The following is a 12,656-nucleotide window of genomic DNA, read 5'->3' on the forward strand; positions in this document are numbered from 1 at the left end:
GAATTTCAAGATGTTGACAGCAGAGCATTCAAACAAGCCTGGGGCCCTTCTGGGTACGGGGCCCTGTGAGGTCCCAGTCATACCCCATGTTGCTGGCCCTGATGTTCACTTTCTTTCTCTTTCAAAATATTCCCAATGACCATTCCCCCCCACCCCCAAGGCACATGGATGTTCTAGGAGCGAGTCACATACTCCGAAAGGCAAAACGAAAAACATATTAACATTTTTTTAGATGCCTTGGTTATTTAAGTTTCCTAAAGTGTGCCCTCCCCTGAGTCTGTGAAAACCGTGAGTCAGAGAGTGCCAAACTGCATTTCTTTCACTCCTTTACCCATCCATTCATGTATTGGTCCCTGCTGTCCTTCCAGCACTGTCCCAGTCCCCGGGGATTCCGCAGTGAGCAAAGCAGACAGGCCCTGTCCTCGTGAGGATCTCTGTTTAGTGCAGCAACTGAACTCTAAACCAATAATGATGCACAGAAATGTACAATTACAAACTGGGGTAAGGAAAGAAGCGTGTTTATGAGTAGGCCTTGGAGATGTCAAGGGAGACTGACCTGGCCCCAGGCTGTGGGGCTGGGAATGGGTTGTTAGAGATGGTTTACCCTAAGTGATCTTGGGCTGAGGCCTGAGCAGATGTTTATAAAGAGGGAGCCAAGTCTGTTATAGGCAGAGGGAAGAGCAGGTGCTGTGACAATGGCCCAACCCTCTGTGTGGCCCTGGCACAATCCCTGCAGGGTGATGTCCGCCCTCCTGGCTGCTCAGAGCTGGATCTAAGCTGCTCCTTCCTGCTGCCTTTTCAGATTCTCTGATTCTGGGAAACAAAGAATTGTCAGGACAACTGAAAATGACCAGGAGGAGTATATACTGGGTTCCCAGCTCTTCTGGTGGCCTCGTGAATCTCAGCTTGGACATAGGCGATGACGTGGCTTCAGGACTTAGCTATGTAAGTAGATCTGTTTTGCATCACAGCACCAGGGAACTGAGGTGACAGGGTCTTCACAATGGTCATAAATTAGGTCAAGGATTTTGTCCCATATTTATTTAACCTTGATTTTTTTTTAACGGTCCTCAGGCTTCCACAATTAGATGAATCATACTCTTTTGTCAGGACACACCTTCACTGTTCCTATCTCTAGCTACCTATCTTTCTATCCCTCTCTCTCATCCTTTAACTATTTTTCTATGTATTTACTTATAATAACATAATCAGCAACTGTAAACCCATCAGCTCACCAGCTTGGGCCTTGACAATCACTTCCAGCCTTGGTCTTCCTCCATCCCGTTCCCTAACTCTCTCCACCTGAAGTAACCACTGTCTCAAGTCTTTTCCCATTGATCCCTTGCTGTGCTTATAAGGTAGTATTATTTATTCTACATGAAGTCCTAGAGATGATATACCTTTTTGTTTTAGTTGTTTCCCACTTTCAAAAGGGTAACATGCAATGTTTTGGGATTTTCTTTTGAATTATTGATTTCTTTGCAGTAGGTTTACATCACAAGGTGACTTAGTCTCACATTCTGTGAGTGACTAACTGTAGGACCCTTTATTCTTGTCTATCGTGTTTATTGACAGAAAAATCCCAGGGAGGTGGAGCGATCTGCCCAGTGTCACCCAGTGAATAGGGGGCAGGGCCAGGTCTTGGACCCAGTTGTCTGGACTCTTGGCCCAGTGCTCATTCCCTACCGGGCAACCTTTCTTTTATTTATTTATTTTTATTGAGATATAATTGACATATAACAGTATATTAGTTTTGGGTGTACAACATAATGATTCCATATTTGTATATATTGCAGAAAGATCACCACAATAAGTCTCATTAACATCCATCACCACACATATTTACCAATTTATTTCTTGTGATGAGAACTTTTAAGATCTACTCTCTTAGCAACTTTCAAATATACAATACAGTGTTACTAACTACAGTCACCAGGCTGCACATTACATCCCCATGACTTACTTATTTTATAACTGGAAGTTTGTACCTTTGACCCCCTTCACCCATTTCACGGACCCCACCTCTGGCGACCACCCCATCTCTGTTCTCTTGTCTGTGAGCTCTTTTGTTGTGTTTAGATTCCACATGTCAGTGAGATCATACAGTATTTGCCTTTCTCTGTCTGACTCCGGCAGCCTTTCTTCAGGAGGCTGGGTGTGGGCAGATCCATCTTCCTTAGGTGGCTGGCCCAGCACTCCCTCAGGACACTGTCCGTGAGGTCTGGAACTGATGCGCTGTTGGTTTTTCTTTCCCAAGAAACCTTACACTCTTGAAGACGGCCCCTGCAGCCAGCAGGAGAGGAAGCCTGAGGCACCGGGCAGGGCGGAGGTCCTCCCTTGGGGGAAGTACGACGCTGCCTGGAGAACCATGATTCCCTTCCGTCCCAAGCCAAAGTGAGTGCTGAGGGGGCCTAGAGGGGCACTAGCCACCAGGGCAATGATCCTCCGACCCTCACACCTAGACCCCGCCCTAAAGTTACACAACCATGTCCAGACACACTCATGTCACCCCCCCACTGCCAAAGACCTGTAGAGCAGCCTGAGGCACATCAGGGAGGCACAGTCAGCACTTCATTCATTCATTCAGCAAGGGTTCACTGAACACCTGCATGTGCCAGGCACGGTGCTAGAGCATGGGGGAGTAGCAGTGAGCAAGACAGACAAGATCCTTGCCCATCATGGACCTCACATGGGGGAGAGAGACAACAGGCAAGTAAACTCATAAATACACGTTTGATTACAAGCTGTCTGAGGATGGCGCTATGGAGAAGTATGGGGGTGCAGAGGGACAGTGGAACAGTGGCAGCTTGATACGGTCTGAGTGGTATTTTAGCTGAGATTCGGAGGATAAACAGATTTCATTAGGCAAGGGAAAGGGAAGAATGATCTGGGTGGACAGAACAGCATGTGCAAATGCCTGGCCTTGGGATGGAAGGAACACAACATGATGTGTCCAGGAACTGAGTAGGAGGCCAGTGTCGCTGGGGAGTCATGTGCGATAATGTGCGTGGCATGAGATGAGGCTGCAGAGGCAGGCACATGTGGAGATTCATGCACGTCCCCACAGGCTGCATTAAGGATGGTGGTCTTCATTCTAAGAGAAATGGGGAGCCATGAAAGGCTAAATGCCCTGTGATCTATCCACAAACTGCATTTGTTGCCCTGTTTTCAAGTCTGATCTCCTGTCAGTACTAGTTACATTGTTCTACTGAGTTGATCTCATCTCCACAGAGATCAGAGAACGGTGGAAGCTTAGTTCACCTGGGCAACCTCATCTCAGAGAGACGCAGTGTCTCTGTTGGGCCTCTGGAATCCTGGCACCAGCTCATAGATTGTCGCCCCCTCCTTGGCGATCACAGGTGGCCCCACGTCCCTAGTGCAGTGTCTCACCCTCCCTTCAGTCCCTTCTCTCTCCAACATCTCTGGCAGAGGCATGGCCAGCCTTGCCCAGAATGCTCAGCCGTGTGTGCTGGTGGGCTGTGAGGAGATAGTGGGCTGGAGAGTGCAAAAAAAAGGCCATAGCCCAAAACCAAACAACATCCCATGAGTTTGGCATTTTTATCTTCTCATCTTTCTCCCCAAATCTTTCTTGTTTTTTTTTTTTAGTGAGGAAGATTCACCCTGAGCTAACACCTGTGCCAATCCTCCTTCATTTTGTACATGGGATGCCTCCACAGCATGGCTGATGAGTGGAGTAGGTCCACGCGCGGGATCTGAACCCGCGAACCCAGGCTGCTGAGGCGGAGCATGTGGAACTTTAACCACTTGGCCATGGGGCCAGCCCCCAAATCACATTTTTTTTGTGAGGAAGATCGACCCTGAGCTAACATCTGCCAATCCTCTTTTTGCTGAGGAAGACCGTCCGTGGACTAACATCCATGCACATCTTCCTCCACTTTACATGGGACGCTGCCACAGCATGGCTTGCCAAGCGATGCACCGGTGCGCACCTGGGATCTGAACCGGTGAACCCCCGGCCGCCGCAGCGGAGTGCATGCACTTAACCACTTACGCCACTGGGCCGGCCCCCCCAAATCATTTTTAAACAGAATTTTCTTCATATTGAAACACATAGTAATAAAGAAATTTTTGAAAAAAAGTAGAAATTACACACAATTCCAACACTCTAATGCAATCATTATTTGTGAATCATTCCCGGAGATATGACCTTATCATTCTTATTTATTTATTTATTTTGGTGAGCAAGATTGGCACTGAGCTACCATCTGTTGCCAATCTTATTTTTGCTTGAGGAAGATTGTCCCTGAACTAACACCTGTGCCAATCTTCCTCTATTTTATACGTGGGATGCCACCACAGCATGGCTTGATGAACAGTGTGTAAGTCCACGCAGAAGACCCGAACCGGTGAACCCTGGGCTACTGAAGTGGATTGCATGAACTTAACCACTACACCACCAAGCTGGCCCCATTATTTATTTACTTTTTATTTCATTTTTATCGTTTTTGTGAAAGTTACATAAGCAAAACATAGAAAAATTAAAACAATGAGAATCTCTTTTCCGGTTCCTTTGCCAATTCTAATCCCTTCTTCAAAGTCAATCACTATTAACAATTTGATATAAATTGTTATATAACTTGATATAACAATTTGATATATATATTACATATAATATAGTTTTGTGTACCTTCTCTTATTTCTTCCTCTTTTACATAAGTAAAAATACACTTTTTTCCCTTTCTTAATATTGTTATAGCTCTTTCCATGTTCTACCTATAGATCAAATCTAATTTTAGACACTTCTGCATTGTTTTCCATCTTATGGATTTACTATACTTTTTCTTTCTTTTTAAAGAATTCCCCTATTGATGAGTGTTTTTGTTGTTTCTGGTTTTTGTTTTGTTTTTGCTTAAAAGAACAAACATTTATTATCTCACACAATTTCCAAGAGTCTGGGACCTGGGAGTGGCTTAGCTAGTTGGTTCTGTTCAGAGTCACTCATGAGGTTGTAGGCAGGATGTTGGCAGGAGCTGTAGTCATCTGAAGGCTTGACTGGGGTTGGAGAATATGCTTCAAGAAGGCTCACTCACATGGCCATTGTCTGGAGGCCTCAATTCCTTCCTACACAAGCCCCTCCAAAGGGCTGCTCGTGACACAACAGCTAACTACTCTGAGAGAGAAAGCAAGGGGGAATCTGCATGTCTTTTTATGATGTAGTCTCAGAAGTGACATACCATTACTTCTACTTTATTTTGTTTGTTAGAATACACTCAGAGAGTCATTAAGCCTAGCTGACTCAAAGAGAGAGGAATTAGGCTCCACCTCTTGAAGGGAGGAATATTAAAGAATTTGTGGGCACATTTTAAAACCACTGCACCCTCTAGTATATGGAGTGCTACAATAGACTCCCAGTAGATCTCTCTGACCCTAAGATTTTCTTTCTTTAATTCCAACTGGCAGAGATAAACCAAATGATCTTTTAAGAATTATCTTTTGTCATATTACTTCACGGCTCAAGAATTTACAGAAGTTTCCTTTGGCTCCCACATCAAGTTCAAGCTGGTGTCTCATTTTAATGTTGCCCATAACCTTCATCTAAACTATAAAGACTAACTTATAGTATGAACTGAATCTTGTTATAAAATCTCATTTCACATTAAAACATTCTCGACTCCAGATACTACACTTTCCACAGTACACTGCAACAATCAAACTCTTTGCCTTCTATCTTTTTTTGTTTTCGTTGTTGTTTTTTTTTTTAATTTTTTGTTTATTGCAGTAACATTGGTTTATAACATTGTATAAATTTCAGGTGTACATCATTATACTTCTATTTCTGCATAGATTACATCATGTTCACCACCCAAATACTAATTACAACGCATCACCACACACATGTGCCGAATTATCCCTTTCGCCCTCCTCCCTCCCCCCTTCAACTCTGGTAACCACCAATCCAATCTCTGTCTCTATGTGTTTGTTTATTGTTGTTATTATCTACTACTTAATGAAGGAAATCATATGGTATTTGACCTTCTCCCTCTGACTTATTTCACTTTGCATAATACCCTCAATGTCTATCCATGTTGTCACAACTGGCTGGATTTCATTGTTTCTTATGGCTGAGTAGTATTCCATTGTGTATATATACCACATCTTCTTCATCCATTCGTCCATTGATGGGCACTTAGGTTGCTTCCAAGTCTTGGCTATTGTGAATAACGCTGCAATGAACACAGGGGTGCGTGTATCTTTATGCATTGGTGTTTTCAAGTTCTTTGCATAAATACCCAGCAGTGGAATAGCTGGATAATATGGTAGTGCAATCCTTGATTTTTTGAGGAATCTCCATACTGTTTTCCATAGTGGCTGCACCAGTTTGCACTCCCACCAGCCGTGTGTGAGAGTTCCCTTCTCTCCACATCCTCTCCAACACACGTTGTTTCCTGTCTTGTTAATTATGGCCATTCTGACGGGTGTGAGGTGATATCTCATTGTAGTTTTGATTTGCATTTCCCTGATAGTTAATGATTTTGAACATCTTTTCATGTGTCTGTTGGCTATCTGTATATCTTCTTTGGAGAAATGTCTGTTCAGGTCTTTTGCCATTTTTTAATTGGGTTGGTAGTTTTTTTGTTGTTGAGATGCATGGGTTCTTTACATATTTTGGAGATTAAGCCCTTATCAGATGTATGGTTTGTAAATATCTTCTCCCAATTGTTAGGTTGTCTTTTCGTTTTGTTGATGGTTTCCTTTGCTGTGCAGAAGCTTTTTAGTTTGAGGTAGTCTCATTTGTTTATTTTTTCTGTTGGTTCTCTTGCCCGGTCAGACATGGTGCTTGAAAATATGTTGCTAAGACCGATGTCGAAGAGCGTACTGCCTGTTTTCTTCTAGAAGTGTCATAGTTTCAGGTCTTACATTCAAGTCTTTAATCCATTTGGAGTTAATTTTTGTGTATGGTGTAAGGTAAGGGTCTACTTTCATTTTTTTTGCATGTGGCTATCCAGTTTTCCCAACACCATTTGTTGAAGAGACTTTCTTTTCTCCATTGTATGTTCTTGGCTCCTTTGCCAAAGATTAGCTGTCCATAGATGTGTGGGTCTATTTCTGGGCTTTTGATTCTATTCCATTGATCTGTGTGTCTGTTTTTGTGCCAGTACCATGCTGTTTTGGTTACGATAGCTTTGTAGTATATTTTGAAATCAGGGAGTGTGATACCTCCAGCTTTGTTCTTTTTTCTCACGATTCCTTTACCTATTCGGGGTCTTTTGTTGTTCCATATAAATTTTAGGATTCTTTGTTCTATTTCTGTGAAAAATGTTGTTGGAACTTTCATAGGGATTGCATTGAATCTATAGATGGCTTTAGGAAGTATGGACATCTTAACTATGTTAATTCTTCCAATCCAAGAGCATGGAATATCTTTCCATTTCTTTGTGTCTTCTTCAATTTCTTTCAGCAATGTTTTATAGTTTTCCGTGTACAGCTCTTTCACCTCTTTGGTTAAGTTTATTCCTAGGTATTTTATTCTTTTTGTTGCAATTGAAAATGGGATGGTATTCTTAATTTCTCTTTCTGCTACTTCGTTGTTAGTGTATAGAAATGCAACTGATTTTTGTATGTTGATTTTGTATCCTGCAACTTTACCATATTCGTTTATTACTTCTAAAAGTTTTCTGGTGGATTCTTTAGGGTTTTGTATATATAAAATCATGTCATCTGCAAATAGTGACAGTTTCACTTCTTCCTTTCCAATTTGGATCCCTTTTATTTCTTTCTCTTGCCTGATTGCTCTGGCTAGGACTTCCAGTACTATGTTAAATAGGAGTGGTGACAGTGGCATCCTTGTCTGGTTCCTGTTCTTAGAGGAATAGCTTTCAGTTTTTCACCATTGAGGATGATATTAGCTGTGGGTTTCTCATATATGGTCTTTATTATGTTGAGGTACTTTCCTTCTATACCCATTTTATTCAGAGTTTTTATCATAAATGGATGCTGTATCTTGTCAAATGCTTTCTCTGCATCTATTGAGATGATCATGTGATTTTTATTCTTCATTTTATTAATGTGGTGTATCACGTTGATTGATTTGCGAATGTTAAACTATCCCTGCATACCTGGAATAAATCCCACTTGATCATGTTGTATAATCTTTTTAACGTATTGTTATATGCGATTTGCTAGTATTTTGTTGAGGATTTTTGCATCGATGTTCGTCAGTGATATTGGCCTGTAATTTTCCTTTTTTGTGTTGTCCCTGTCTGGTTTTGGTATCAGGGTAATGTTGGCTTCGTAGAATGAGTGAGGGAGCTTCCCCCCCTCCTCAATTTTTTGGAAGAGTTAGAGAAAGATAGGTATTAAGTCTTCTTTGAATGTTTGGTAGAATTCACCAGGGAAGCCATCTGGTCCTGGACTTTTATTTTTGGGGAGGTTTGTGATTACTGTTTCGATCTCCTTACTGGTGATTGGTGTATTCAAATTCTCTACTTCTTCTTGATCCGGTTTTGGAAGGTTGTATGATTCTAAGAATTTATCCATTTCTTCCAGATTGTCGAATTGGTTGGCATATAGCTTTTCATAGTATTCTCTTATAATCTTTTGTATTTCTGAGGTGTCTGTTGTAATTTCTCCTCTTTCATTTCTGATTTTACTTATTTGTGCCTTCTCTCTTTTTTTCTTGGTGAGTCTAGCTAAAGGCTTGTAAATTTTTTTTTATCTTTTCAAAGAACCAGCTCTTGGTTTATTAATTTTTTCCATTGTTTTTTTGGTTTCTATTTCATTTATTTCAGCTCTGATTTTTATTATTTCCCTTCTTCTACTGATTTTGGGCTTTGTTTGTTCTTCTTTTTCCAGTTCCTTTAGGTGCATTGTTAGATTGTTTATTTGAGATTTTTCTTGTTTGTTGAGATAGGCCTGTATTGCTATAAACTTCCCTCTTAGAACCGCTTTTGCTGTATCCCATAAATTCTGGCATGTTGTATTTTCATTTTCATTTGTCTCCAGGTATTTTTTGATTTCTTCTTTGATTTCTTCGTTGACCCAGTCATTGTTCAGTAGCATTTTGTTTAATCTCCACATATTTGTGGCTTTTCTGATTTTCTTCCTATAGTTGATTTCCAGTTTCATACCGTTGTGGTCAGAAAAGATGCTTGGTATTATTTCAATCTTCTTAAATTTGTGGAGACTTGTTTTGTGGCCTAATATGTGATCAATCCTGGAGAATGTTCCGTGTGCATTTGAAAAGAACGTGTATTCTTCGGTTTTTGGATGGAATGCTCTGTATATATCTACTAGGTCCATCTGTTCTAGTGTGTCGTTTAAGGCCAATGTTTCCTTATTGATCTTCTGTTTGGATGATCTATCTGTTGGTGTAAGTGGAGTGTTAAAGTCCCTTACTATTATTGTGTTACTGTCTATTTCTGTTTTTATGTCTGTTAATAATTGCTTTATATATTTAGGTGCACCTACATTGGGTGCGTAGATATTTATAAGTGTTATATCCTCTTGTTGGATTGTTCCCTTGATCATTATGTAATGCCCTTCTTTGTCTCTTTTTACAGTTTTTGTTTTAAAGTCTATTTTGTCTGATATGAGTACTGCTACCCCAGCTTTCTTTTCATTGCCATTTGCATGGAGTATCTTTTTCCACCCCTTCACTTTCAGTTTGTGAGTGTCTTTAGGTATGAAGTGTGTCTCTTGTATGCGGCATATATATGGGTCTTGTTTTTTTATCCAATCAGCCACCCTATGCCTTTTAATTGGAGCATTTAGTCCATTGACGTTTAAAGTAGCTATTGATAAGTATGTACTGACTGCCAGTTTTTAACTTTTTTTTCTCAGTGTTTTAGTAGTCCTTCTCTGTTCCTTTCTTCTTCTATACAGAATTGATGGTCTCTTTAGTTTGACCTCTGTCTGAAAGCTCTACTCTTTAACTCCCCTCCTCCCTCCTTTTACGTTTTTGATATCATATCTAACCTCTTTTTTGTGCATTTGTATCCATTACCCTCTCATCATGGAAATAGATAATTTTTCCTATTTGTGGTCTTCTCTTTTCCCCTTAAATCAGTCCCTTTAACATTTCTTGTAGCACTGGTTTCTTGGTGACAAACTCCTTTAATTTTTGCTTGTCTGGGAAATTTTTGATCTCTCCTTCCATTATGAACGATAACCTTGCTGGGTAGAGTATTCTTGGCTGTAAGTTTTTTCCTTTTAGCACTTTAAATATATCGTGCCATTCTCTTCTAGCCTGTAAGGTTTCTGCTGAGAAGTCAGCTGATAGCCTTATGGGGTTTCCTTTGTATGTAACTTGACTTTCTCTTGTGGCTTTTAGGATTCTCTCTTTATCTTTAATTCTGGACATTTTGATTATGATGTGTCTTGGTGTGGGCCTCTTTGGGTTTATCTTGTTTGGGGATCTCTGTGCTTCCTGTACCTGGATGTCTGTTTCCTTCCTTAGGTTAAGGAAGTTTTCATCTATTATTTCTTGAAATAGATTCTCTGCCCCTTTGTCTTGCTCTTCTCCTTCCGGGACACCTATAACACGGATGTTAGTGTGCTTGATGTTGTGCCAGAGGTCCCTTAGACTGTCCTCACTCTTTTTAATTCTTTTCTCTTTTACCTGTTCAGCTTAGGTAATTTCTTCTAGTCTTTCCAGCTCACAGATCCATTCTTCTGTATCCTCTACTCTGCTTTGAGTCCCTCTAGTGAATTTTTCATTTCCAGTATTGTATTTTTCATTTCTGATTGGTTCTTTTTTATATCTTCCATTTCTTTGTTGACATTCTCACTGAGTTCATCTATTCTTCTCCCCACATCAGTGAGCATCCTTAACACTCTTTGTTTGAACTCTTTGTCAGGTAGGTTGCTCATTTCTGTTTCACTTAGTTCCTTTTCTGGGGTTTTGTCCTATTCCCTTACTTGGAATGTATTCCTTTGCCTCCTCATTTTGCCTCTTTTTCCCTGCGCTTATGTCTACATATTAGGTAGGTCAGCTACATCTCCTGCTCTTGGATAGGTGACCTTATGTAAGTGATGGCTTAGGAGGCCTGCAGTGTGCTTCCCTCAGTTCTCAATGTTCCAGGGGTGACCCCTGTGTGGGCTACAAGTGTCCTTCTGTTGTGGCCTGTTTGCTCTCCCTGTAGGTGCCCAGGGAGGCTGAGTTATGCTCCTGGCCAGCTGTTGTAATGCTCAGCTGCTTGTAGTTGTTGTGGGCCCTTCAGTCTCTTTATCAGGTGTGGGGAGCCCCAGCACAGTTGGCTGCAAGTTCTAATACCACATTTGTGTTGCAGTATTTCTTTTAAGTGAGTAGGCCCCCAGCGTGGTAGGTTGTTAGGCTCAGGGCCTTACAATTGCTATAAGCCTCCAGCCTTTAGGTCTCTTGTCAGCTCTCTGAGGATTGCAGCTGGGTGGGGCTGGCCTCAGGCACGGGAGCACCCAATTGTTTCAGGCTTTGGAAGGTGGGGCAAACCCCCTATGTGGGTCTTTGAGAAGCACAAGTCTTCTGCAGCTGTCAAGTCCTGCCGCCCACAGGTCCACACACACAGTCAACACAGTCCTGCCCCGTGTGCACGCCCCGACCTCCCGAAGCGGACCCAGTCTCTCCACAGCGGGAGCCCCGCACACTCCACCACCGCCCCACACTCTCCACCCACTCCTTGTGCACACCCTGCCACACTGAAGTCGGCTCAGTTGCCAGGCTGCAGAGAATCCAGTCACCAATATATGCAGGCCCACAAGTTGCCTGAGGTCTTGTTGTTGGGTGGGGCCAGTCTCTAGTGTGGGCTGCCCTCCCTGGCTGAGCTGGATTAAATCGGTGGTCTAGTGGGTGGGGCAGACCTGGGCTAGCAGGCCCCAGGGAGAACTCCAATGGCGTCTGTGTCAGCACGCCCACACCAGGCCACAACAATGGCTGCCGCCAATGTCCCAGTTCCTGGAGAGATCTCACCTCTCACGGAGATGCACTCAGGGCCTGTCAGGTGAGTCTCTTTTCACCAAAGCACTTTGCACCTTTCTTTCTGGTGATTTTAGGTTGCTTTCTGAAACGGGTGAGTTTGTGCATGGGCCCTTTAAGAGCCGGTTTTAATTTCTTTGTGAACCAGCTTTTCTGGGGGTATTCCCCAATGTTTTAGTAGCAGGCAAAGTCAGATATTATGCCACTCGTCTCGATTGTGCTGGGTCCACAAAATGCCCACAGTGGGGGCCCTCCCTGGCTCATGGCCCCGCACCTCCAGGGAGGCTGCGTACCTTTGGGCTGCTCCCTGGCGGCCGTGAGGCGCTGTGGCTTGTGAAGGCGGCGTTTTTCCTCTCCAGAAGGGAGTTTCTGCCTCTTCTACCTCAGTTAGGATTGTCCGTTGTTGCAGGAGTTCCTCTTATCCAGTTTTCAATTCTGTATCAGGGGTAATTTTTCCACGAGTAGTTGTAAATTGAGTGTGTCCGCGGGAGGAGGTGAGTTCAGAGTCTGCCTACGCCGCCATCTTGACCTAAAAAACTGTTTCTGGTTTTTAACTATCACAAATAATAGAGTCATGAAAAAAATACATTTTCGTACATCCAGACGACCACACTACGGCTCTTACATAGTTATGATTCATCCCTTCAAAGTCTTGCCCTTGACTTATTTTCCATCTCTAGAGCCTAGATCACAGGCGTGACCACATGGCCTGGGACTTCTCTCCTAGGTTTCCTGACCCTCAGTC

General features: G+C 42.5%; 1 protein-coding gene and 1 long non-coding RNA gene across 9 annotated transcripts in view; both read left to right on the forward strand.

Annotated features, from left to right (window-relative positions):
* The first annotated feature begins 814 nt into the window (after positions 1-814).
* On the forward strand, positions 815-4,519 carry LOC147913149 (uncharacterized). The gene is made up of 3 exons (XR_015549171.1): positions 815-945; positions 2,258-2,394; positions 3,607-4,519. It is a non-coding gene; the product is annotated as an uncharacterized LOC147913149 (long non-coding RNA).
* Positions 4,520-11,789: 7,270 nt separating this feature from the next.
* Positions 11,790-12,656, forward strand: part of LOC106802042 (ATP-binding cassette sub-family C member 11-like) — a 237,753-nt gene continuing 236,886 nt past the window's right edge. For 3 of the 8 annotated variants that reach the window (XM_087420299.1, XM_087420298.1, XM_087420296.1), the window contains exon 1: positions 11,792-11,936. In XM_087420299.1, coding sequence (XP_087276425.1) covers positions 11,827-11,936 — 110 coding nt within the window. In that variant the 5' untranslated portion in view covers positions 11,792-11,826. Of the gene's footprint in view, positions 11,937-12,656 lie in introns of all 8 variants that reach the window. The other 5 variants (XM_087420301.1, XM_087420300.1, XM_087420303.1 and 2 more) reach the window with 4 other exon arrangements.

This window comes from Ceratotherium simum, chromosome 30 (assembly GCF_057802395.1).
Source record: "Ceratotherium simum simum isolate JZ-2026a chromosome 30, ASM5780239v1, whole genome shotgun sequence".
NCBI lineage: Eukaryota > Metazoa > Chordata > Mammalia > Perissodactyla > Rhinocerotidae > Ceratotherium > Ceratotherium simum.